This window comes from Condylostylus longicornis, unplaced genomic scaffold (genome assembly GCF_029603195.1).
Source record: "Condylostylus longicornis isolate FDR11 unplaced genomic scaffold, ASM2960319v2 ptg000034l, whole genome shotgun sequence".
Lineage (NCBI taxonomy): Eukaryota > Metazoa > Arthropoda > Insecta > Diptera > Dolichopodidae > Condylostylus > Condylostylus longicornis.
In genome coordinates, this window is record NW_026578003.1 from 2,901,027 (window position 1) to 2,928,019 (window position 26,993).

The 26,993-nt window shown below is 24.6% G+C and overlaps 1 protein-coding gene across 2 annotated transcripts; it reads left to right on the top strand.

Moving 5' to 3' along the window:
• LOC129608721 (annulin) lies at positions 1 to 26,106 on the top strand. 2 transcript variants are annotated; one of them, XM_055520391.1, is made up of 5 exons: positions 1 to 214; positions 23,245 to 24,117; positions 24,179 to 25,029; positions 25,087 to 25,320; positions 25,563 to 26,106. In XM_055520391.1, the coding sequence occupies exons 1-5, from the start codon at positions 67 to 69 to the stop codon at positions 25,779 to 25,781; spliced, it is 2,325 nt and encodes a 774-aa protein (XP_055376366.1). In that variant the 5' UTR covers positions 1 to 66; the 3' UTR covers positions 25,782 to 26,106. The 2 variants fall into 2 exon arrangements, with proteins under 2 accessions (XP_055376366.1, XP_055376367.1); XM_055520392.1 differs by lacking the exon at positions 1 to 214 and adding an exon at positions 11,806 to 12,089.
• The last annotated feature ends 887 nt before the right edge of the window (positions 26,107 to 26,993 follow it).

A 26,993-nucleotide genomic window follows, 5' to 3' on the forward strand; every position in this document is an offset into this window, starting at 1 on the left:
TTATAAATAAAAACTATAATTATATAAACAGTGGAAACTATTTTTTAATAAAAAAGAAAAAAGAAAATGGGTAACAAATTAACTTCAATTAACTGTAAATCTTGTAATTGTTGTGATGAAGAAGATTCTACTAAAGATCATCATTATATTCATACAGAAATGAGATCTATACCAAATCGTTTTCGTTTAGGACACCCAGGACAAGATCAAATAGGTGAGTTTTTAGAATTAAGTCTAAATAAAATTTTGCCGAATCTTTGATCTATCTTATTCAACACAAAATTTTTATTGCAAATTAATTTGCATTTAATAACAAACCTATGAATTTGGATCCTGTAATTTTTGATGATTTAATACCTCTTATATGATTTAGTACCACACAATAACATACTTGAATCATATAGATATGTATATGGTTATTAGAGAGCTTTATTTTTAGCGTAGAAATTTGCTTCTTTTACAATCAAATTTCAATTTCAATTTATCCTAAATATATTAAATAAGTCGAATTATAACGTTAAAAGTTCATTCGGTAGAGATTTAGGCACTTCGTTTTGCTGATCAAAAATTTATATTTGCATATTATGGTTTATATTTTGTATAAATATATATATATGTATAATTTTTTCATATTTCTTACTTTTAATAAAGTCCTATAGATCCAATATGATCAATATTCATATCATTTTCATTTTATAAAGCTTCATATGATTGAAGTATGGGGTCATTTTCTTAAAACAGAAATATGAATACAAAGTATGGTGTTTGATCTAAGTATATAATAAATTTTATACTAAAAGTACAAATATAAATTGAACCCTGTTAGATCAATAATACTATAGTTTTGTTTCCAATGGAAAATATTTTATTTTATCAAAATTTTTTTTCTTTAAAATTAATTATAAAAAAAAAAATCAATTCTTTTTGCAAATTTTAAACGAAACTAAAATTTCTTATATTTCAAAATATTAATGTGCTCATACTTCAAAGAATGTACGGTATTTAATAAATAAATATTTGATTTTTAATTTAAAGTGTTTTTTTTTTATTTTATTACTATTCATGCTGATTAAATATTTCAATTTAGTCAATTAACCTTTTTAGTGTTATTATTGTACAGACTTTTTTTGTTTTATAATATTAGATTTTTATTAAATTTTTCAATAATTTTTTTTTTTGAAACAATGCCAATAAACATATTATATGAACGCATATACATATACATAATACACAGGGTGATTCATTCAGATAACATATACCATTATTTAGAGCATCGAAAATAAGTAAAATTTTTATTTGAAACTAATAATGAAAATGTCAACAGGAATTTCGAGGAACAGGAATTTTAACGAATTATCACAAGTCAGGAAGCAAGTATTTTTGGTTATATAACTTCTCTTCTGAAATGATTGAAAGTTCAACATCACACTTTTAAATAGGATACAGTAAAGGCCTTAAAATCAACGTATTAATTGCTTTTGTATTTAAAATACCAAGTATTCTAATATCAAAATGCTTAATACAATTAAATTTTAGAAACAAAACTTCAACTTTTTTTTTATAGGGTTTTGCCTGCCTTTGTACCTCGGAAAGCCATTGAGATTCGACACCTAGTTCTAAACAAAAAAATTACTCTTTTTTTTGGTACCCTAAACGATGGTATATATTAAGGCACCTATTACTGAATAACCCTGTATATATGAATATACATACAAATTATATTTTTTCTGTTTAAAGCATTTTTCTTTATATAAATAAATTATTCGAAAATTCGATTTTTAAAATATGTTCCGTTTATCAATAAGATACAAGTATAGCACATGTATACCGTATATATGTATATGATTATGTATGAATATACATATACATTAGTATATAATTTAATAATTGTATTTAAATTCAATTTTAGTCTTGTGGAGATTTTTGTTAATACTCGAATAGTTAAATACTAAATTAAATTAAAATTGTTTTTAAATGACGATTCCCCTTGGTCAGAAATGAAAAATTGTTTCAAATTTAATTTAGTCGGAAGTTTCAATTGTACGTCTGTACATATATTGAATGATAAAGAAAAGGATGCATTTTAGAAAATCTGAAAATTGAATCTATTACAAAATTAATTTTGCACTCAACGAATTATTACAGGTTCCGAAAATTTGTTAAATGGAACAAAATTTAAAAAAAGTTGAGTATTAAAAATTGTGTGGTGAACTTAAAAACTGATTCTTGTTTGATTTATTCGATTTTCGATCAATTACTAATAAGTCATTGTAATTTTCATCTATACTAAGTCAAAAAAAAAAATTGTTTGTGTATTATGCATTTTTATTATAAACAATAAAATATTAAGTTACTTACAGTTCAAATTTTTATATTTATACAACTATGGATAATCCGGCGTCAATTTTAAATGATTCTAAAACAGCAAATCCATAAACACTAAATGTTGTAAGACTCTCAATCGGTTCTTTAAATTCGAATGGTGTTAATTTACATCCATCCAAATATATTTCGAAATGATGTGATTTAACTTTAATAACAAGTTCAAATTTTCCTCTTCTCATCAATTTTGGTGTATAAGTATCAATATTATGTTTAAAACCTCCATTTACATATATTCTTCGATACATTTTTTGTTCATGAAATCTTAATGTTATATCATATTCCAAACATTGACTTAAAACTCCACTACTCCAATTGCATTTATCATTTTCTAAATCAAAACTTGCCCTACATAAACGTGTGTTTATTATTAAAATAGAAATATTAATATGCGTACAAATTAAAGTGTATTAGAAAATACATAATGGAAATTTTAACAGTATCAGAACAACCACAAATAAAAGGAAATTTTTAAATAATGTAAAGAAAAAAATAAAAACAAAATTTCATACTCTGTGCCAGAAGTTAAAAAACGTCCAGTTGCTATTATAACATCACCATGTTCCAATTGTTTTCCAAGACGAATATTTGCAGTTGGTTTTAAAATACTTAAACCCTGTAAAGCCTTAAAGATATTTTCTTTTACAATAATTTTTTATGTAAAATTTTTTAAAATGGAAGAATACCTTATTATCCGAATCACATTCAGCACAACAATTTTTAAATAAAATTTGAAAAATTACTAAGGATATTTGAAAAAATATTTTCGAATTCATTCTTTAGTTTATGAGGGTAAACGTACAATAGAACTGAATTTTTTAAAAATGAAATATTCAATTTATTTTTAATTTACTTATGAAAAAGTTTACTAAACACAAAAAATAAAAATCTGATGTGATCAGCACATAACCGACCACAACATGTATTGTCTAGTCAAGTGAAAGTACTACAGAAGATTATAAAAATGCCTTTTAAACACTTCTTTCCAGTTTTTGGTTAACATACTAAGAAAAATGTAAATTTGACTCTTAGTAGAATTACGCTTTGTGCCATCCGAATTCCCTGAAAAGCTCAACAGTTAATTTCGGTAACAACCAGAACTCAAATATCAAATTTAAAGAAATTTCATTAAGCCGTTTCGTAGATATAGTAAAAAATGAAAAATCGGCCTCCAGTTTGGTTTGCAAGTCCTGATCTCTCCAAAAAATTTATATGTTCATTTTTTTAACACTCCAAATTTAAATATTAAATTTCACGGAAATCGGTTGATTGTTTCTCTTTGTATGGGCAAAATTCTAAAATTAGCCCACAAAAAAAGTAAAATTCCCGAGGCCTAATATATCCCAAGAACTGATCAATCCCTGACATACCTAAAACAAACTCGCATATAAAATTTCATGAAAATCTTTTCAGCCGCATTTGAGATACATTGTGCACACACAGACCGACAGACAAACCGACAGACTGACATCTCTCTAAAAATAGTTTACTTACATTTCCCTACTACGGAAAAGTGCGTTCCCACCGAAAACTCGATATTCAAAATTTGTTGCCATCACATAACCTCCCTTATTGTATGCAATACAGTCGGTAAAAAACGTAAATAATAAGATAACTTAGATTTGACACGCAACATCATATTAAAGTACATATTAATCATTAATATTTTAAAAAGATTCAGGCTACTTTGGGATATTGAAATATTAATTCTCTACATTTAAAAAAAAAAACTACTTATGATAATTAAAAAGACTTGCTAATTCATCAACTCGTGCAATTCTCTTATGTGAATCGCCACAGTTTTACGTGATTGACAGTATTTCATAGTAAACTGTCACAATAATACTTTTTATATGTCCTACGTTTAAATTATTCACGTAGTTGTCACATTACAGATTCATTCGCTAGATATCATTTGCCACCAAAAAAAATGTGCCGAATCCGCATACTTAATTATAAGTATGTATTTTCTATTAAATTATAAGTATGCAACAAGATGAAAGTTTAAAAAATTATTTTGAAATTTTATCCAAATTTGTTCTACACATAGTATGTCACAGAATTGTAGGATTAAGACATGAAAAGAAAATTCAGTATACGTCTACAAGAAAAAATTTATTTTTATCAATAAATTATCAAAAATTCTTCGAAATATTTTAATAAAATTAATTACATATGAGTTTCTAAAAGCTTACCATCTTATTTATTAAAACCTTATCATCTCTAAATTCATATGTATTTACAGGGTATTTATATATAGTATATCATGTTTTATACACCGAATTAAAGTTCATAATTCAAATTTAATTTTTTAAAGTTTCAAAGTCTTATTTAATCATGTCTTTTTTTATAGAAAAACGAAGTTATGCTAAAAAATTAAAATAAAAATCGCTTAAATATGAACATAGACTACATACAAAATTTTTAACTGTTTCTAAGGGTTTGGTAAACGTTATAGACAAAGCAATACGATCAAAAAAATATCACCCTGTATGGTATGTGTAGCAATTATTGTATAATGCTTAAGATGTATTGAACTTAGATTAATCTTTATTATTAGGCAAATTAATCTTAATTATTATGAAATTATGTACATATGTATATATGTATGTATATTTTAATATGATTAGCAAAGCATATTTACATGCAAAAATTATAGATTATTTTATGGTTATTTGTTGTGAACATTTTTTAGTTCTTTGTTTTTTTTTTTAGTGCTTGTTTACCGCGTACTTATCTTCAATTGCTACCGGTCAGTTGTCAATATTTTAATGAAATAAAGAAAAACAAAATTTAAAATTAAAAATATGATTGAATTTCAACAGCAATAACTTTGCAAAACTCATATTTATGAGTATTGGAGCGTATGTTGCCTCCTTTAATACTTCAATTTTAAGCATGGTCTCTAAGAGCGAAGGGGTTTTGCATTATACCATCGGCGCTATATAGTCATGAATTGATTTATAAGGATAATTTATAATTATCCATATGTATATACACTTCTAAATTATAATGTTCGACATTGTTGCTTCATATAAATTACATCTAAAGAAATGCTTGCCCAAATTTACTTTTAAAAATTTCTTATATCAATCGGTATGATTACGAATTGATAATGAAATTTTCGATGTCACATTTATTATATTTTAAATTTATTAATATTTTTACAGTATTAATAATTTATTAAGTATTTTTTTTTTAAATTAATGCCCCTAATGGTATGCAATTTTGTTTTTTAGCATTTCTTATCTCATTTCTCATTTTCAGCAAAATTACAAAAAATATATACTAATTAGTTTCACTGGGTTTATTCGTCTAAGTTCGTTTACAAAATTCAAACCTTGAAAATTTTCTTCAATATCGATACCAAAGTATGTACCTCTAAATGTTATAGTATAGTCCGTCCTAACATTGTCTTTTTTCAACAGCCAATCGCACCCGTAAACAATTTTAAAATTTCATAAATGTTAATATTTATAATAATTGTTTATATACGAGCTATATAAAAAAAAATGAAAGTGCAAAATTGCTTCTCAAGCGCCTAAAATGAACCATTATAATTAAGTACACACACACATACTTTTTTCACACATAATTAATTGATCAAACATGAATAAATAACGAAATTGATAAAATATGCTACTTGACAAACAATTGGTTTGATCAAACTTTATTATACCCGTACGAACGTATGTATATTCGAAGGGTATACTAAATTTACCTTACCGTCTGTAACGCTAAGAAATAATAGTCTGAAATATAGACTCAAATGTATATTTTTGATCAGTGTCGAATTCTGAGTCGATTTAGCTTTGTCTATCCTTCCGTCCGTTCGTACCAGCGATAACTCAAAAACTATTTGAGCTAAGTTCACCAAATTTTCACAAATCATTTATTGTAATAAGTGCCAGAACCCTTTTTAAATTGGACATGATCGGGATGCTGGTTCGAGTAGCTGCCATACAACTTCAAAATTTATTTGACTATATCTTAGAAACTATAAAATGTGCGGTATTGAAATTTCACACAAGCAAATATATTAGTAGAGCCGATGTGTTTGATAAAAGTCGTTGAAATTTCTTAGCTCTTTCTGGTAGCTGCCATACAACTTCAATTGTATTTTGGCCACAACTTAGAAAATATTGTAAACACAGTACTGAAATTTTGCATAAATTAATATGGTACTACGGAGACTAAAAGTCATAGCCTGTCCTATAGTCAGCTATGGCGTATAGGATAACAAAATCGTTCGGATATCACAGAGTTGACACTGTCAATTCTATTTTTTCTCCTCTTTTTGTATATTTTAAATCTTTTTTTTAATAATATGGAATAATATAATATTATTCTTAGGATAAATGTACGTGTACGACAGTGTATTTATGTATGATTTTACATTATTCTATTTTGATTGTAGAATGAATGTTTCATTTTAAAAAAATATCAAACATATTAAAATTAACGCATCAATTAAATTGAAACATAGTACCTATATAAGTTTCAAAGAAATGAAATTTTTCACACATGAAACTGTAAGATCTTTATTATAAATTTTGAATTTTTGAAGAAAAAAAAACTGGTTCCACATAAATTCATTAACAATATGCACACAATTTAAAGTATACGGATACATATATCTTATAGGTGTTCGGTGGCAGTTCGAGAGCAAATACCAATTCTTACTAATATCTTTCTGATAAAAATTATGTAATAAAATAAATAAAAATATAAATGAATATGTAAATAAGAATAAATAAATTTTATTGTAAATGCACTAATCACATAGTATATATAAATGTATATGCACTTAAAATATATTTATTATAATAAAATATTTTCTTAATATTGACTGACTAGCAAATTAATATTAGTGAATGTGTCTTTAACACAAATATTAACAAAAGTATTTGTAATAAAACTTATCTGAATATTTTTTTTTACTATTAACTGTTTATTTAGTGTCATAATTTGATGTGTACAAGTACCAATATGCATCAGGAAAAGATGCTTTGCAATCCTCTTTTTATTTATTTACTACCATGGAATGTCTATGTCACTGCATTCATTTACGCAAATTTATGCCAAGAAATTATAATTTTTTTATATATTTTCAATAATTAATTTTTCTTACGCAAATATAGCTATCGAGTAAAAAAATACGTGCCTCTTGAAACTCTTACTTTTACTTTACCTAATCTATATTTATTGACCTCACATATTTTTGTATATCTCAATGTTAACAGCAGGTTTATATTATAAATTATTTACTTATACAAACAAAATATTTCTATTAATAAATTGAGAATTTTACATTTACTTATAAGAAATGTAATTGATGTCGAACGAGAATTCGATTTATTGCTTATCAAAAGGAGTTATTGGGAAAACCTATAACCCCTCTCGAAAACAATAAAACGAGTTAAATACGACCCTCTCAAATAATTTCAAAATTTTTAAAAACTTGTAACAGTGGTGTCTTTCGTCAAGCCCCCGTTGTCTTTTTACTTTGATCACAATATTTTCAATTTAAAGAAAAATAAGTAAAACAAAATAGCATATAGCATCATCACAATAAATATAAATATCTGGAAACGGAACTACATCACACTTCATTATTAGCATATTTTTATTAACAGGTAGGTAAGGAAATTTTTTTTTTGTTGTATTAAATCCGCCAAGAACATAAAATTTGCGGATAAAAATATCATTCCATTGTACACGCTGAACAAATTGTCAACACACGAGTATTTTTATCTTTTGTTCTTTTATTTTTTATTCTTTTTTTTCATTCTGATTCATTCATAAAATCATGTTTTTACTCATAAAATAAATTTTATTTTTTTTTCTTAATTTTCTTTTTATTTTAAAATTTATTACACACTTTTTCTGTTATCGTTTCATTGCGTCATCGCAGACGATCTAAAGCTTTTATTCTATTGAGTAGAAGCGATAATCATCAAACGTCGTGTCGCCTACTCTATATTTTACATTTAAATGTAGACAAATTGTAACACATGAATACATACATATATTATGATGAATGATATGTTCATTGTCCATAGCAAAAAAAAAAAAAACAAAATCAAAATGAAAAGGGATTCACCCAGTTAAACAACTTTTACTTTTTATTGTTAGCATCTCTAATTTTAGTTCGAAAGAAGAAATAAAGAAATCCCGAATTAAAATAAAACATTTTTTTTATAATTAATTTTTTTTGCAGAAGCCAAAGAGCAGCAATTTCTAATGAGAATTCTCGATTCAAAATTTTATGATTAATTCTAATTGCTTAAAGTAGTTTCGGAAATAGCTTTGAAGAACATCAATTGAATTTAAAATACATATTTTATTTATAATTATTATTCATAATTTCTTATACAATATACGTTATTACTCAGATTTACTGTAGGATCTTATGATCCTCATCTTCGAATTTATTTATGTGAGTCAATTTCAGTATTTAAAAAAAAAAAACAGAAACTTTTTGAATGTTGTAAGAAATTTTAGAAATTTTAGAGATTTTAGAGATAAAAAAAACTAAAAAGACACAGAATCATTTTAATTATTAATTTGATTAATGTATAATATTTGGCAGCTTTCAAAAATGTGTATATCCTACAGTTCGCAGACTCTTAATTGAGATATGTTTAAAGCCGAGTCATATTACTTTTGAAAATTTTTCTAATTCTAACATTTATTTTCATTAGACTTTTAATATTATTCATAGATATCGTGTATGTGTTGATATGGGCAAAAGAAATAAGCTCAATGCGAAATTTATTTTAAAACTATTTAGGATCAGATCCAATTTTAAACTTTAATTTTTAGTCTAATTATAATTAAATTTCAAAAATCATTTCTATTTTTAAAAAATTCATTTTTACAAACTAACAAAAAATTATTTCATATAACAGTATAATGTTGCCTCGCAAATCCGTACTAATATAGTAATACTAATTACATACAACATTCCCCAATGCTTTCTATTAGCCAAAAACAGTAATTTACATTCCAACGAAATAATATAATGCTCTTTTTTAACCCAATAATTATGAATTATAAATTTAGAGGTCAATCCTGCTCTTAAAATTTTTTTAATTATTAAAATCTATACTTCAAATATCTATAAGTAAATAATAACACAACAATTGTTATTATAAAGCACATTTTTATGTTATGTTGAACTCAAATGAGATCATGAATTTAAAAAAAAATTCCTTGATCAATATTACACATAGCTAAAGCACAAATATTTTCTTTCTACATATATAACTGTAGAAAAATTTCCCGTTATCAATTATTGAAATTGTCAAAGAAAGTAAAATTATGATTCAAGTCTAAATTAAATCGAAATAGCCTACTTAATATACGTACATATATTTTTCAAAATTAAATGCAAACAAATCCCAAGATTCATTGTATGTACAAGAACTTGTTGATAAGCAGTGCAAATTCCATATTTGCTAAAATGACATAATTACGCAAGTTATTACAATATTAGTATGCATTTCACTGCGATTACTTATTATTAGTATGCAACATGTATTATTTTAGAAATATTTGTTCTATTATTAGAATTATAAATATAGAAAAATTATTATTCTAATTTTAATTATAATTCAATAAATAATAATGCTGTGGTTATGTTTACTTTTGAAAATGACGAATCTGTTAGAATTAGTTTTTTTAGATTTAAATAGAAATTTAGTGTACATAATTGAAAATTTTTATTGGGAAAATTAAAATTATTACAACAAGTATAAATTAATTAAAAAAAATAATTATAGTAGAAATGAAATTTAAATGCCTTTAAAATGTATTTCCAAAGTGCTACTCCCGTAAGATCAAATGCAACTCTTCTAAGATCAAATTTTTATATTATTTTCATTGATCAATGAAACCATAACCACAACATATCTACATACATATATAATACATACTTAGAATTATAATTTTTTGCCAAATTCCAGTTAAATTTTACAACCTGTGAAAATATCTCATATTTAGTTCACGTGATGAAATCGAATCTTTAACTTTGATCTTGTCTAAAAATAAATAGAAAAATAAAATGGTAATCAAATATTGTAATTAATAAAAAAATTATAAATAAAACAAAATGAAAACAATATATGTATATATTAGCATTTGTCACATTGTTGCTATTTTAAATGAAATCACATATGACGTTCATACATATTAAATACATAATATATGTACATATGTAAGTACATTAAACATATTATTTAATGAAGTGTTGAATAATTTTTCAATTATAGTATACAAAAAAAAAATTAAAATATAAAGCGTTTGATTCAAGTCAAAACGCCCAAAATCAATATGAGAACCCAATTATCCAATAAATTTTTCAATAGAAAATGCTACATAATTCTATTAAATATTAAATATAAAATGTATAGGTATCATAACATATTGTCAACGTTTATATAGTTTATATCATACGATTGCTTAGTACAAGTATTTTAGTATGACATTATAAACGTCACTTAGTCAACAAATGTGATAGAAAGGGTAAGGTGAAGGAAAAATAATAAAATTATTATAAATTTAATATTAGTATATGAAATATTATAAATTAAAAATTAAATAACCTTGGTTCAACCGAAGTTGGACCAAGGTATGGATAACCAGTAGGTTTTTTCGCGCGACCTACGCGTCATTGGCTCATGCATTCCATAGTCCGTACTATGATGCGAAGATTGAAAAGCTCAACCGAACTTGAGTTACTGGGATTCTTCCTGTAAGAAATTAGACCCATTAAAACCGGAGCAACCACTTTACCCACGACAACTTGATGAATGAAAACTAAATCAGAAACCGTTCCACAACAACGAAACGACCTTAAGTCCAAAAGCTGAAGCCTACTTTTGTAATATACGTTAAAAGAATTATATCGGGAGCATATCACATTCAAATTTTTTATTTTTTAAGCGGTCGATAGTAGTTTTGTTATAATGTATATGCCATTCACCTGTTCAGCATTTGTATGTATAGTACTGTTTTTCCCCTTTATTCCTAGAACAATAACAAGAATAAATTTGTTAGAAAAAATTTTTAAAATTATGTAAGTACATATATTATGTTAAAGCTTACCAGATGTCCCAATTTGATCGGAGTTTTCAATTCTGAAAGAGATTCTGATAATTAATTTTTAAATTTTATCATACTGATAATTTGAGTTATTTTGTAAATATCCTATAGTTGTTTCGAAATGAAATTTTAATATTTTAAAATAAGATTTTCATTTAAAAAAAAATTCATAATTGCCTTTTTTTTTGTGCTTTTTTTTTGTGAATTTTCTGAAAAGCTTCTAAAGAATTGATTTATTCTGTTAAATAAAAAAAAAATGAGAAATAAATATCTTCACATCCAATGATATTATTGTTTAGTATAAAAAAATCATTCGTACGGTTAAGAAGTCACTTAATAAAAATAAGTAAAGCGCGTCCAATATTACTCGAGAGAATTTGATCGCTTTTAATTTTTTACAAATATTGTAATATTTTTATTAAATTATTTATTATATTAAGTTTACCATTTATTCGACAAAGTTTTGACGGATTTTTAAATTATATTGTTATTATAAACATAAAATATGAGCAACTTTATACCAGCGTTTTTTCGTAGGCGATCTTCATCGCATAATAGTACAACAAATCGCCCAACCTATAGACAATGGCCTTCAGCAATGTGTAAATATATACATATATATATTTTTTTAAATTGATTTTATATTGTTATAAATGACGCGTTTTCATTTATTTTGGTTTTTTTATAGTTAATTTTATTGTTAAAAAACATTTTTTTTTTTTTATTTGAATAAATTTAGTGCAAAATGTCGTTTAGATTTTGTAACAAAAATAAAATGTTCGGCACACAATAATAGTTAAATTATTCGAATTTGTCAAACGTGTTAGATTTTAATTATATATGAGTGAGATGATATGTAGACAAAAGTACAATGGATATTCTAAAAATAGAAATATTATTGCATGATAGGTATTCAGTTTTATCTTTTGTCAAACCCACTAAACTAGAATATTAATTTTTTAAGTGTTTTTTTTCTTATTTTTTTTTTAAGTTAATTTATGAAATGTTGTTTTTTTTGTTTAAATTTTTGCTTTTAATTAAAAAATTTTTGTTAAATAACATGTTTTGTTTAGTGAAGTTCTGTTAATATTGTTGTAAATGAGTAATGAATTTATTTTTTTTATAAAATATTGTAAATAAAAAAAATATTTTCGTGAGGTCAAGGTTAATTCTGCAATAATATAGAATTTTGGGGTAAACGGAAATTTACTTTGTTTTCTATACGAGAAAAAAAAACAGCTGAGTTAATTAAATAAGGAGGCCAGCTTAAATAAATTTCTCTTACCAGAAAATTTTCCATATATTTAGTTATCATTAGAAGATCTTCATGAATATTTTACCACTTAACGGACGGGCCAAATCTGCTCTGTCGTTCCTAGTTTCCGCGCATTTTTCAGAAGAATTAATTGAATATTAATATAAAGATTTGAATCGTCGTAATTACAATAAAACTTTGTTAATATAATTATACTAAAAGTTAATATAAGTGACTAATTAATAAATTACCACCATTGAGATGGAAGTTATGATAAGTAAATCAGGGGTTTGATCTTTACTAATATTTGTGATTTAGTTTTAATTTAATAAATATAAAAAAAACACAAAAAAAAAGCAACAAAAAGTGCTAAAATATTAAGTGCAAAAAAATAAGCAGAGTGTATACTTTTAATAATTTAAAATAAAACAAACAAACCTAATATTTCGAAGTACAATTTCGGGTTAAATTACACAATAAATACCTTAAAAATTATACTTCCTCTAGCTCTTCCTCATATGTGTAGTAATGAAAGTTTTAAAATTCATTCAACTATATTTTTTTGATTAATATAGAAAGAAATGCATCTAAGAAGGCCTAACTGAGTACTAAGAAAGTACATGAGTATTTTTCAATGTTAAAACTCTTCAATTTTCTTACTGTTTTCACTTTCTTTTAGTTATTGAGTAGTAAGTGTATTAGTTATTGAGTAGTAAGTGTATTATCAAAATGCTGTTAATTTTATCAATATTATAAAGCATACACAAATAAAGTAACAATTACTAATTATGTTAATATTGATTTACGCATTTTGTATAATTAACAATCGATATGCATTTTACTCTTCGATACCGTGAATTCCATTGAACCATATCCCAAATAATTCAAAAATAGCGTATATACAAAAAAATAAATGGTGATTCAAAATATTATTTTTAATGTCTTTAAATCGGTACGAATAAATACTTGAATATTATTATATATAATATTTAAAATATATATAAAAAAGTTGTCCCATTCCAGGTTAATCAAATGTTTAAAATGCACATAATTAGGTAAATTAATTATTCATATTTTTTATTCTTTGTATATACAAAATTAGTGGCAAATATAATTTTAAAGACCATATATTTATGGACCATAACCATTATAACATAGACCATGGTTATATAATATCAATAATAAATTTTATTTCATACGCATTTTTAAATAAAATTTGTGTAATATAAATTTAAAATTACTACAACATATTATAATATTTTAAAATGCTTACCCTCTTAAATTTTATTTCATGCTTATTTATAAAAAAAAAATAATAATTTAAATTAAGAAAATCTATAAATTTTGATTCTATATCGGGTATAGGAGTAATTTTTATAACCGGTTGTTAAAATTCAATTTCATTCAATAGATTTAATGCTACTGAAATATAATATATTAAAAAATTTCAATAAATTTTAATGTTGAATTTATAACAACACTATACGAATATACGAACTATAAATTTTTCATTTTGTGTACACCCATCCCACCCATCGATAACTCAAAATTCAAGAACCATATTGAATTTTAAATGCGATCAAGAAACTGAAAAGGGTACCAGTCAAGCACCTTTATAAAAAATTGGTATATAGCATTTCAGAAACTGTTCAGTGTATCATAATAAAATAAATGTATGTATTAATTATATTTCATTATTAAAATCTTTTGTCCAAAACCTGTGATATATACATGATACTGACGCAGAAATTGTTATTTATTTCCGAAAATAATTTCAGAAAATATTGAATTTTCAATTCTGCACAAGTTTAATTCGTTCTATCCTAATACTGAGGTCCATTATTTAAAAAAAAGTTAATATGAATTAGTTGATGTAGTGATTATCATTAAATTCTTATTTATCGTTGTAAACTGAACATAACAGAACCTACACAGTTAAAATTGTACAAAAGATCAAAATTAAATTTTAAATTGTAGTTATTCAAAATCCTGTAACAATTTTTTTGGTAATTCGAAAATGACCAAGTTCTGAGTTACACCAAATTTTATTTAGTACATATGTATATACATATATACAAAATTTCAAATTCACATGCATGCAATTCAAAATTTTAATTTTGTAATTGCATGTGAATAGGGTTTCTGAAAAACAGTGGTTTTGAAAAAACAGCTGTTGCTGTTTTATAATTTTGAAAAAACAGCTATTAACAGCTGTTTTACTGATTTTTCATATAAAGTGAAATTTCATATAAATTTTCCAATATATGAGAGTGAAAAGCTGAAAAGAGATAACAATTTTAATAAAGACATAAATTTTAATAATTTCTACTTCAATTTATTATTTTAATTCATACTTTTTTTTACATTTATGATACAAAAATTCTTTAAAATTTACTTTTTATAATAATATTTTAAAAATATCAATGCTAATATTGATTTGTCTGATAGACGTAATTAATTACGTAATAGACGTAATCTTCTAATTCTTTGGTCATTGAATTTTTTTCGTTTTGTTGCATGATCCCAGACTGACATTACTAATATAATAAAGAGGTTTAAAAATGGGAATTTTGTATAACTTCAAAATGGGAATTTTGTAAATAATTTTTCATATACTTACTACTTTTCGTGCAAAATTTTATTTACAAACAATTAAGTTGAAATATTTATTTATAAATTATGTGGTGGTTGACGTTGAACTGAAACACTAATTTTAAATAAAGCCAGTGACCACTATGAAGACGAACATTTTTTTTCAATTTCTTAGGAAATTTTTTCCAGTAAAAATTCAAATTTTCTAAGATGACTTGATATTTATACAAATTGTTGTAAATAGTTTGTGAATTATGATAATAAAGATTTACTGAAAAATACATGCTTGCTAGGATTTTTCAAATTTGAATTAAAATTTAAAAATGAAAAACATTAAAAACAGCATTTCAAAAACAGCTGTTTCTGTTTTTTTGCTGTTTTTGATTTTTTCCAAAAAAAACAGCGGCTTTACTGTTACTGTTAAAAACAGTCCAGAAACCCTACATGTGAATTATGTATTAAAAAGACCAGCAAAAGACGAAAATACAATCTTATTTTTACATAAACAAATTGAATACACACACAAATACTGTGCAATTGCCAATAATCTTAAAAAATATAAAATGCAATTAGAATTTTTAAAATTTAATACACTTTAAATATACACATTTCCATATTCATAGTCTATAATTAAAAATTACTCTACGCACTTTAAAATCTTTTATAATTAAATTACATTTCATATTTTTTCACTAGCATGTGCGTTACATGTAATCAGCAATATGATTGCTTTTAAATTGCCTTTATTATAAAAAGGAATTCAAAATTTTATATTTTTATTTTTTGCATTTTTTCATTTAGAATAAACAGTATGCTTTCTATCTGAATAGCTCACATGGAAAAAAAATCGATTCATAAAAAAAAAAAATTTAATACAATTAATATGATTGGATAATAAAACTCTATATTTTTAATTATACTTTCAATAATAATTGCAAAATATTGAAAAATTAGCATTGAAATTAACAAATTTTAATATTATGTCATATTTCTTTGTTCATTTTAACCAAATTTGTTACACATAATATTATATATACATATACAGTTCTCCCCGGTTAATTGAACCGAGAAAAGTTGCACACTTTTTGTATCAATTAAGCGGGTAAATCAATTAAAAAAATCCCGTTTAATTGAACAATTGGTGCAATAAAACGAATTTTTTTAACTGAATCGTTTTTAACTGAATTTGATCCTGCTACTGCATAAAATTAATAAAAACAATAGGAAGCATATCCTATTACATATACTTATCAAAATATCCTAGGTAAAAAGCTATATTTAAAATAGGGGATACACTAATGAAATACTAAAACTCAAATTTTTCTTTATTTCAAAATTTTAAAATTTAAATTTTTCATCATTTTAAATCCATCTAAGTAATGTAACTGTGAATTCAAATTCAAAATATGTAAACCATAATATTTTTATATCACATAACATAACAAAAATTAAAAATAAATATTTCATATTACAAAGAAAACAAAATATTTCATACGTTATATCTAATTTTTCAATAAATTTACTATTGCTAGTTTAACAACAACAAATAGAATAAACAGGTCAATAAACAGGGGAATTTTTCACAGTTTTTATAAGGTAATACCAAAAAAAGAGATTCATTTAAGCGAGTTGTTCAATTAAACGGGACTCAATTAAACGATGTTATTCATGTATATTTTAATAGGGATTTAAAGTTGCCTTAGTTTTTCGTTCAATAAAAGGGGAAAATCAATTAAGCGTGGTGCATTTAACCGGGGAGAACTGTATTTCATAAATTAACTATGCATCCGCCTTATCTCAAAATTAGATCATTTTTGAATCATTAATATTAGATTTGATTTGTAAAGATAGTATGTTTATTACAAGCTTTTTGAAGAAATACAATGTTTGCAAAAAAAAAAATTCAAATTAAAACGACATTTAGACAAGTATTATTAAATTTGATACTCTAAGCAAGCTAAAGGAAACCTTATCTATATGGTGAAAGTAAATGGGGCATAACTGTTGAGTTTATTTAGGACAAAACTGAATTATAATTCAATTATTCGAATTCTCTATTTAATGTTTAACCTATAACAAGTATCTAGAGAAAATTGTTTGAATTCGATAGGTTCTAAAGGGTTGGTATTAATTTCAGAAAAACGTCTGTCGTCAAATAAAATTACGAATTTTTAAATCCATTTTTTGGAAACTCGAAAATGGTCTAATTGCCACAGATACAAACATTTTATATTATTTGTATTTTTTTCTTAAAAATATGCTCCAGTCCGAATATGATTTTTTTCATCTTCTTTCACTTCAATGGTATAATTTGCTTATTAGGTTTTTCGTATAAAATTTAAATTGCATATAGCAAATCATTTTATAACTTGCAGTATTTTAAAAAATAATTTCAGTATTAAAAAAAATTTTCGGATGGTTGGACATCTTTAGATGACTTGGATTTCATTTTTAACGGCACATAACAATTTTGGAGTTGTAGTAGCTGTAATAGTTATAAGAGCCTGGCGACCCACGCGAAGTCCATGCAATAGGTCAACAAGAAGGCCCATTGGCAACCGACAAATTAACACCTTGTAACTTCCGCAAAACCAAAATTCATCTACCGAAATCAATTAACCTCCCTGGCGAATCTCATTTTTATGATAAATTTAAAAAATGATATTTTCTTTAAATCTGACATTTTCACTTACATATCTTAATATTTTGGGTACGAAAATATTTTTATAATCTAATTGAAATAAAAAGAAAGCTTAATCAATAAAAAAGAAATAAATCCGGATTCAATCACAAAATTCTAATACTCAACTTAATTCCTATTAAAAATCAAAAGTTTAAGAATATTAAAAATAAAATAAAAAACGAAAAATCTAAATTCTTTTTGAATTCATTCTATAGAAATATGTATACTAAAACCATAATATTGACAACCTTATAGCTTATAGTATATTATGATTCATATTTTTAATTCGCTGGAAAAACGAATATCATTCAATCATCTCATAAATAATTAAGGAGTAGCTAGCTGTGCAGAAAAAATTGCTCTCAATATTTTTTTTTACATGTATGTATATTCTTAATGGCTAGCAATATATTATTTTCAATTATATCAATAGATTCGATCTGACCTCATTCATAATCTCCTATTAAAAATTAATAATTATATAGCGTGGCGCTAAATATTATAAGCGTTGAACCTACATACATACAATCACATATTTTTTAATTTGCAATTTTAATATTTTGATTTAGTCATGAATTTTTTCTTTTAATTTAAAAATAACAAATAATTTCTTAAGAATTTTTACAATTAAAATATGCATTTTAATAAAAACAAAAAGAAAAATATAAAATAAATAAATTTTTTTTTTTGATAAAATAATAAAAATTTTAAATTTAAATGTCATAATAATTGATATGTAGCTTTTATTTTATTAATGTAAACTTCCGGACACAATAAAAGTGCGCGAATTCATTTTACAATAAATATATTGTTATAGTAGAAAATATTTTAATTTATCTTTTATAATTATATAATGCAATTTAATTATAAATTAGATAAATAATAATTTCAAAAAATAAGCGAAAAAATAGCGAATTTTTAATGAAAATTCTTATATTTTCGCTTACTTTTTACACTGAAATTATTGTAGCACAGAAAAAGTTATTGTAATATTTTTGGCACTATTTCCCGAGTATTTTTTGAAACTCTATACGAAATTAACAATTCTATGGAAATTTTCGAAAATAAGTCCATTTTCATTTAATTATGAAAATTGTAGTTGACTAAGACTAAGGTATTTAAATATTCAAAACAAAAGTTCTAAGTTGTAAAACTTGTAACTTTGTCTGATTTAAGAAAAATCTATATTTTTGGAATAGTGGGCTTTAGGAAATTGTATGCAAAATATTTGTAAAATTATTGTCATGCTAAACTTGACAAAAGCAAAGTAAAATATGTCACATAATTTAAATAAATTTTTGCCTATTCCAGTTAACGATTATTTATTTTAATTATATGAATTTTAAAAATGGTGAAGCACTAAGTAAATAAACAAATACAGAAGTATATATATATTATACTTTAAAAGTGTACTTCAAAATTTGAAAATAAATTTTTTTTTTTGTAACGATTTAAGTGAATGAAATTGCATTCATTTTTCTTCATTTAAATTTCGTGAAAACAACACGAACTAATTCAAAAAAACATTTCTAAAAATAATGCAATTTCATTCGTACATTATAACATTATATTCTAAATATTGTTTTCTAACACTATACATACACAAAATATTCCTAAATTAGTATATGCATTTAGAAGAGCTAAATAATAATTAAAAATATTGAATAAGCATGAATAAATAAATATTAATTATATATGCAAACTAAAACTTATACAATGTATGTACGTATTTTATATTGATGCAATGAGGATTAATATACAATTTTAGAATTACATAATATTTAATCGCTTTTTCAAAATTTTCTTAAATATAATTTTCAATATCTTTAGAAATAATTTTAAAAACCATTTAGAATTTTTAAAAATTAATTTCGACAATAATTACTTTTGTTAGTCATTATACTATATGAATCACTAATAATCTAATGAATTTTCAAAATTATAGTGTTTAAATTTTAACTACAGAAAATTAGAAATTGTGTATAAATTCTTTTTATTTATTTCACTAATTGATTTTTGCTCTGTCAAACATTAATAAATTTAGCACTATTATAATTAAAACGACAAAGAAAGTCCGTGTATTTTAAGGTTTAAGGTTTTAAAAGCAAATGAACTAAAAGTTAATAACTTTCGGCATTTTGATTTTGTTATTAAAATGTTTTCATTTTCTATACGGATGTTATAATTAATTGATAGACGAAGATACGCGAACTCAAATCGCCGTCAGATTTATCAACATTGGGGACTTTAACCCAACCTAAAAAACACACTTGATTTGATAACAATTTCCTAAAACTAATGAATCTGGCAAACCATTAGTTTTACTCTGTCTATATGCCATGGAAGAAGGCACGAACATTTCGTATCAGCAATTCAAGCTAAATCGAGAGGTCTCGTTCGTTTCAGTGATTATCTCAGTCATTATTTCAGCCTCACCCCCTGCTCCAACATTCGAGAGACCTCTATATTCACAGACTTCTACAAAAGTACCCGATTTTTCATAGTATAGTTTTTTATTTCTTCACTTACTTCAGGGACAAACATCATACTACGAAGCATCTAGTTCTGGAAAGTTTGTTAGATATATGTTTGCTTAGCATAACTCCATATAGCTGTACACAATATGTGCACATACAGACTTTATTATTTGGTTATACATATAAACACTCTGTTGAATGTACTAAGTTTGACGCGCAAAGTCATTTCTATAGGTATTTTGCTGTGGGCTCTAGCATAATTTAAATTTAATTGCGATGGATTTACTAAATTTGAGAAATTCACATGCACAGATTTACTTTCATTTAGCTTTTTCTTCAACTTATTTGTCAATTTATACTTATATCACTAAATTATTTACATTATTCCAGATGATATTCTAAACATTCATTGTTATATGTTAATACCATACAAATACCTGATAGTCAGCCAAATGCCTAATATGTGTGGTTCCTCATATTGCACAATGTCATTCAATATTTTTAATTATCAGTTATCAATATAATTATATAATTATAAAATAATTACATATAAAGTGATAATTATACAATTGAAATTAATTATAAAAGTGCGAAATTGTACTTGTTTAACAATATACAAATTTATTAAAGAGTTTGTTCGTGTATTTAATTAATAGCATAACAATACTATATATAGGCTATATTACAAAACCTTATTCTAATTTCTGATTTAAAGTGAAAATTTACGCAAAGATTATTGTATATAATTTTTTAGCAAGAATTTAGCTCAGTTCTGTAATATAATTATTATAATATAATATGTACATATATATGTACATATTTACAAAAACATATACCAATACATTAGGTACATATGTACATACTTAAAAAGTGAATATAATAAAAATACGAGTATATTTTTAAAATTTTTTGCACATACAATTCGATTATATCTAAATTATAAAGCTAAATCAATTATCTATAATCTTTCGCTACCTACACACACATAATCATATGTACATTCACACATAATAATGAATATCGAGTTTCCAATAATGAAATATAAATCACAGCCAATAATATTTGAAAATTTAATAAAAATTTTATATAAATAATAAATGTTTATTACTCAATTTTATTTAATTACTTTGAATATGGCTACCTAAACAGGTGTAATTAGTTGAAAGGTGTTATTAATTTCTTTTTCTTTTTTTTTTGTTAACTAATTTTTAATTTTTAATCGATTATAATAATTGATATTTGTGTTCATATGAAAATTTAAACACAAAAACTAGTTTGAATAAATAAAATAAATAAAAATTTTTGCATGCTATATTTTATAGCACAGATATATATGTATATAATGGCAAATTCCTTTGTTAACCTTACTTAGAAATGGTATTCTTAGTTAAATTATTGGAAGAACGGGGTTGGTTTACTCTATTTTTTATTTCTTTATCTTGTATTTGTTTGATTCGTAGCTCAATACAAAATTATTTTATGAAGTCTTCATGCCTCCCTTTAGTACAAATCATTGTTTCTCTCCAATTTGTTCAGCAGTTGATTTCATATATTCGTAACTTCCTCAATTTTTTCTTTGAAGATCCTGTAAATTTTGCATTATATACATAGATACGCATGTACGTGTTTACAGATATTCAAAACCAAAGAGTTTTATAAATAAGTAAAATTTATGTAATTGGATTTAAAAGTGGACATCCAATATTTGATACGAATAATGTTGGCGTGTACCACAATAATAATTTACAATTTTAAATAATAAAATAAATATCAATAACATTTTTTGATTTATTTGCACTCTATATGCAACATAATATAAAATGTATGATTAATTTTTTATGAGTACGTATGTAAGATATATTTAATTAATCATACATTCATACAATAGAAGAGAAGATCATGAATGATATACATACATACAACATTTTTTTTTTCAAATCTATTATAAAATAGTAAAACAATTAAATTACATACACACATACATATGTATATGCTTTCCTTAATTTAGTAAAACAAAACCATCCCACACTTTATAATTATAAAATTAAAAAACATTTGCCGTAAATGTTTTTATCTTGGAATTTTATATCTTTTTAAAGTGCAGAACGTATATTTTGTATGCGCATACATGATACATAGATACGAGTATGTACACACATATTATGAATTTTTAATATGTATTATTAATAGAATAAACTTAAGCTACACAACCTTTAAATGTTGAAAAATAAACTCTTTTGTTATATAGGTATTTCTAATAAAACAAACTTGTTCATATTTCAGATAGGTGTCGAATCAATAGATCATACTCTGTTAAAAAAGTTAATAATATCGCTTTTCTTTTGATATACTACAAAATTACTGTCTTACAATTTCATTATAGAAGAAAGAAAGCTCTACTTTAATTGTGTTATTGAAGTTGATATTTAATCCGAACTAATTTTAAGCTTTTACTAAGTGGGTTCCGTAAATGTAGCTATACTAAAGACATAATTTATAAGAAGTATGGTGGAATAAATCAACAGATTTGTAATTTTATCTTTTACCATATAAACAATATGTGATAGATATGCAATAAAATTCTACAAAAAAAACTTATTCCGAATAAAGTTATTTTATTCGGAATATAAAAATTATTCAAAGTAACACGAATTTCTATATATAGTTTTTTTAACATTGAACTTAATATTAATTTATTTTTTATTTTATTTTTTTCTCTTTTCATATGTAAATTCTATTCCACCCACTAGATTCCACATCGGAAGCTATTATTGATGTGAAAAATGTTGATCTTTGTTTAGAAGAAAATGCTAAAGAACATCATACAGATCGTTTTGATGCTGCTCAATCATATTTAGTTGTAAGACGTGGTCAACCATTCACATTAAAAATAACATTAAATAGACCGTTTGATAAGCGAAAGGATGCTATCAGTTTTATATTTACTGTATTTGATGATGATAAACCAAGTCATGGGCATGGTACATTAGTTGGATTAGTTCCACAAGATCATGTTAACTATTTAGGAGATCCTTATGAATGGGGTGCAGGAGTTCTCTCCTTGAATGGAGACGTTATGACAGTGTTAATAAAACCAGCTGTAACTTGCCCGGTAACTCAATGGAAAATGGATGTTGATACAAAATTAATTGATGGACCATCAAAAAGTTATACATTAACTCAACCAATTTATATTCTTTTTAATGCATGGTGTAAAGATGATCAAGTATATATAGAGGATTATGATGAAAGAAAAGAATATCTTTTAAGTGATACAACATTAATATGGCGCGGTTCATATAATAGAATGAGACCGTCTGTTTGGAAATTAGGACAATTTGAAAAGCATGTTTTAGATTGTTCACTGCTATTGATTGCAGATGTTGGAAGAGTTGGTGCCGCATATAGAGGTGATCCGGTTCGTACTACAAGAGCCCTTTCAGCAGCAATAAATTCACCAGATGATGATGGCTGTATATTGGGAAGTTGGGAAGAAACTTTCCCAGATGGTATTGCACCTACAAAATGGATTGGTTCAGTTGAAATATTGCAACGATATTATAAAAAACGGAAGCCAGTTAAATATGGACAGTGTTGGGTATTTTCGGGAGTATTGACTACTGGTATGTTAAATGATAGATAATATTGCATATAATATTATGTAATATGTTCTAATATTTTTAGTTGCAAGAGCTTTGGGTATACCTTCACGAATAGTTACAAATTATTCATCAGCGCATGATACGCAAGCATCTTTAACTGTGGATTATTTTATTGACGAACATGGTAAAATTATGGAAGAACTTAATACAGATTCAATATGGAATTATCATGTTTGGAATGAAGTATGGATGGCGAGACCAGATTTAGGCGTTGGAAACCATGGTTCATATGATGGCTGGCAAGCTGTTGATGCAACACCTCAAGAACAATCTGATGGAATGTACAGAGTTGGACCAGCACCAGTTAGTGGTGTTAAATATGGAGAAATATTACGTCCATACGATTCGAATTTCTTGTACTCAGAAGTTAATGCTGATAAAGTTTTTTGGCGTTATCATGGTCCTTATCAACCAATGAAATTATTAAGAATAGATACTTTAGCTATAGGACAACTTATAAGCACGAAGAAAATTGGTAAATGGGAACGTGAAGATATAACACACACTTATAAATTTCCAGAAAAATCAGATGAAGAACGTAATACAATGTTAAAAGCTCTTCGACAAGCTAGAAGTGCTTTTGCGCGCTACTACTTGAATGAAAATTTCTATGACGTTAAATTTGACTTCGAGCTGCGAGATGATATTAAAATTGGTGAAAATTTTAGTGTAGTTCTTAAAATTGAAAATAAATCAACTGAAAAACCTTATACTGCTTATGGACAATTAAATGTCGACACTATTCTTTACACTGGTACACATCGAGAAGAAGTAAAATCTTTAGAATATGACATTGAAGTTAAACCAGAATCATCAGAATATGTTAAAATGCAAGTTGATTACTTTGATTATGTCCCAAAAATGTTACCACAAGTAAGTTAAGTTATTCAAAAAATGGGGTGTTTTACCAAATTTTTCTTTTATTTTTAGGGTGCCTTTAATATTTCCTGTTTAGCTTCAGTCAAAGATACAGAATTTGAATATTTTGCGCAAGACGATTTTCGTGTGAGAAAACCAGATATTAAAATAACATTCCAAGGGAAAATAATATCACAAGAACCAGTAGATGTAATCGTTCGTTTGACAAATCCTCTCCCAATTCCTATAAGAAAAGGTTTATTCCATGTTGAAGGACCTGGTATTGAAAAAGCTTTATTATTTAAGGTAACCTAAGAGCCCTCTTAATTTAATTTTTTACTTGAGTTATATACTAGTATTAAGACTAAATAGTAATTGTAAATATGTTATATACACATAGTATTAATTTAATAACTTATAATTTTCAAAACACTTAAATATCCATCACTAATCTAAGCGTTCTAAAATACAATCCTTAATTTTTTTTATTTAAAATTTTTCGTTTAAAAATTCTTTTATATGTACATACTTACCTACTGATTTTGTAGATTGCAGAAATTCCAGTTGGAGGAACTGGTGCAGCAACATTTAAATTTACTCCACCCTATGCTGGCAGAGGTACTTTAGTGGCAAAATTTGATTCAAAAGATTTGGATGATGTTGATGGATTTTTGGCGTTTGAAGTTGAACCCAGACCAGGTGATGTTTTAACAAATGGTGCTACTTTTACGAATGAAATTGTTATACGAACTGATGTTATAGAATAAATAAAAAAAAGTAACATAAGTTAAAAGTTCGTGTATTTAAAAAAAATTACTTACTATAATTAAGATTGCCATTTTCTTTAGTATTTTTTAAAACTGAAAACATACTGTATGTACTGCATAAAAATTTTTAATTTCGATTACGTATATAACATGTATGGATGTATGTATGTAGCTGTTAAGTATATTTTAGTATGAGTAAACATTTTATTGTTATTTTCGCATAACCTGCCAAAAAAAAAAACATAATGCCATTATTATTAAATTAATGTTAAAATTTTTATAAAACATTTTAATCCGAATTTAGAAGAATAAGCTTTCATAAACATTAACATAACATATTTTATTTTAAATGACTGTAATAACATCATTTTTAGGTTATTAAATATGTGTATATAATATTAATTTTATATTATTATTAATAATGAATATAATAGTAAAAAACAATTTAAAAAAAGTAGTTACGTTATTTTATAATTTTTAAACTACAGTAAAGTTGTCATTTTATGTTTAAATTTGTTCTAAACTCTTGAATCCGAATCAAACTTTGTCCAATATATTTTAAATTTGAAAGAGTATTAAATTTTTTCAAACTAAACCCAAACAAATAACTTATTGAGATGAACTTTTTTATATAAAATTTTTATACGATCAATATTTATTTAATATTCTTTATTTACCATTATGTCAAAAAATATTGACAATAATTTCAATTCATCATAATTATGTTGATACTTTTATCAAAAAAAAAGACCATGTACAGTTTAGTACCTCTTTCCAAAAAAAAGTCTGCATGGTGCCAACACTAATTTGTGCAACCTGACGTTTATGTTTATTTAAAATAAAAATTGTTGCTCTTTTTGGAATAAAGTGTACAACATGTTCAGTGTTGCCACTTAATCTAATTTTTCAATTTTTAAAAAATGATTTATTTCAGAAGACTACATACTTATTCATTATCTTTACCACTTATCTTCTTTTGTAAAGAATGCAAAGTAATCTCTTGTATATAATTGAAGTTATTTGAAATTTTTTAAAAATAAAAAGTTGACTAATTTTTTTTATTTTATATGTCAATATTTTCTAACTTATTACAAAATTTATTTTTCTAAAACATTTTATTTAATTAGCGCTAACTACATATCTAATTGCATTTATTCTTATATTTCGTTAATATAACAATTTACAAATAAAAAATACTCGCTCAATAATTAT

Coding starts and splice junctions, on each gene's coding strand:
- LOC129608721 (XM_055520391.1), top strand. CDS start 67: ATGGGTAACAAATTAACTTCAATTAACTGTAAATCTTGTAATTGTTGT. Junction 24,118..24,178: donor TTCGGGAGTATTGACTACTG/GTATGTTAAATG, acceptor TAATATTTTTAG/TTGCAAGAGCTTTGGGTATA. Junction 25,321..25,562: donor AAAAAGCTTTATTATTTAAG/GTAACCTAAGAG, acceptor CTGATTTTGTAG/ATTGCAGAAATTCCAGTTGG.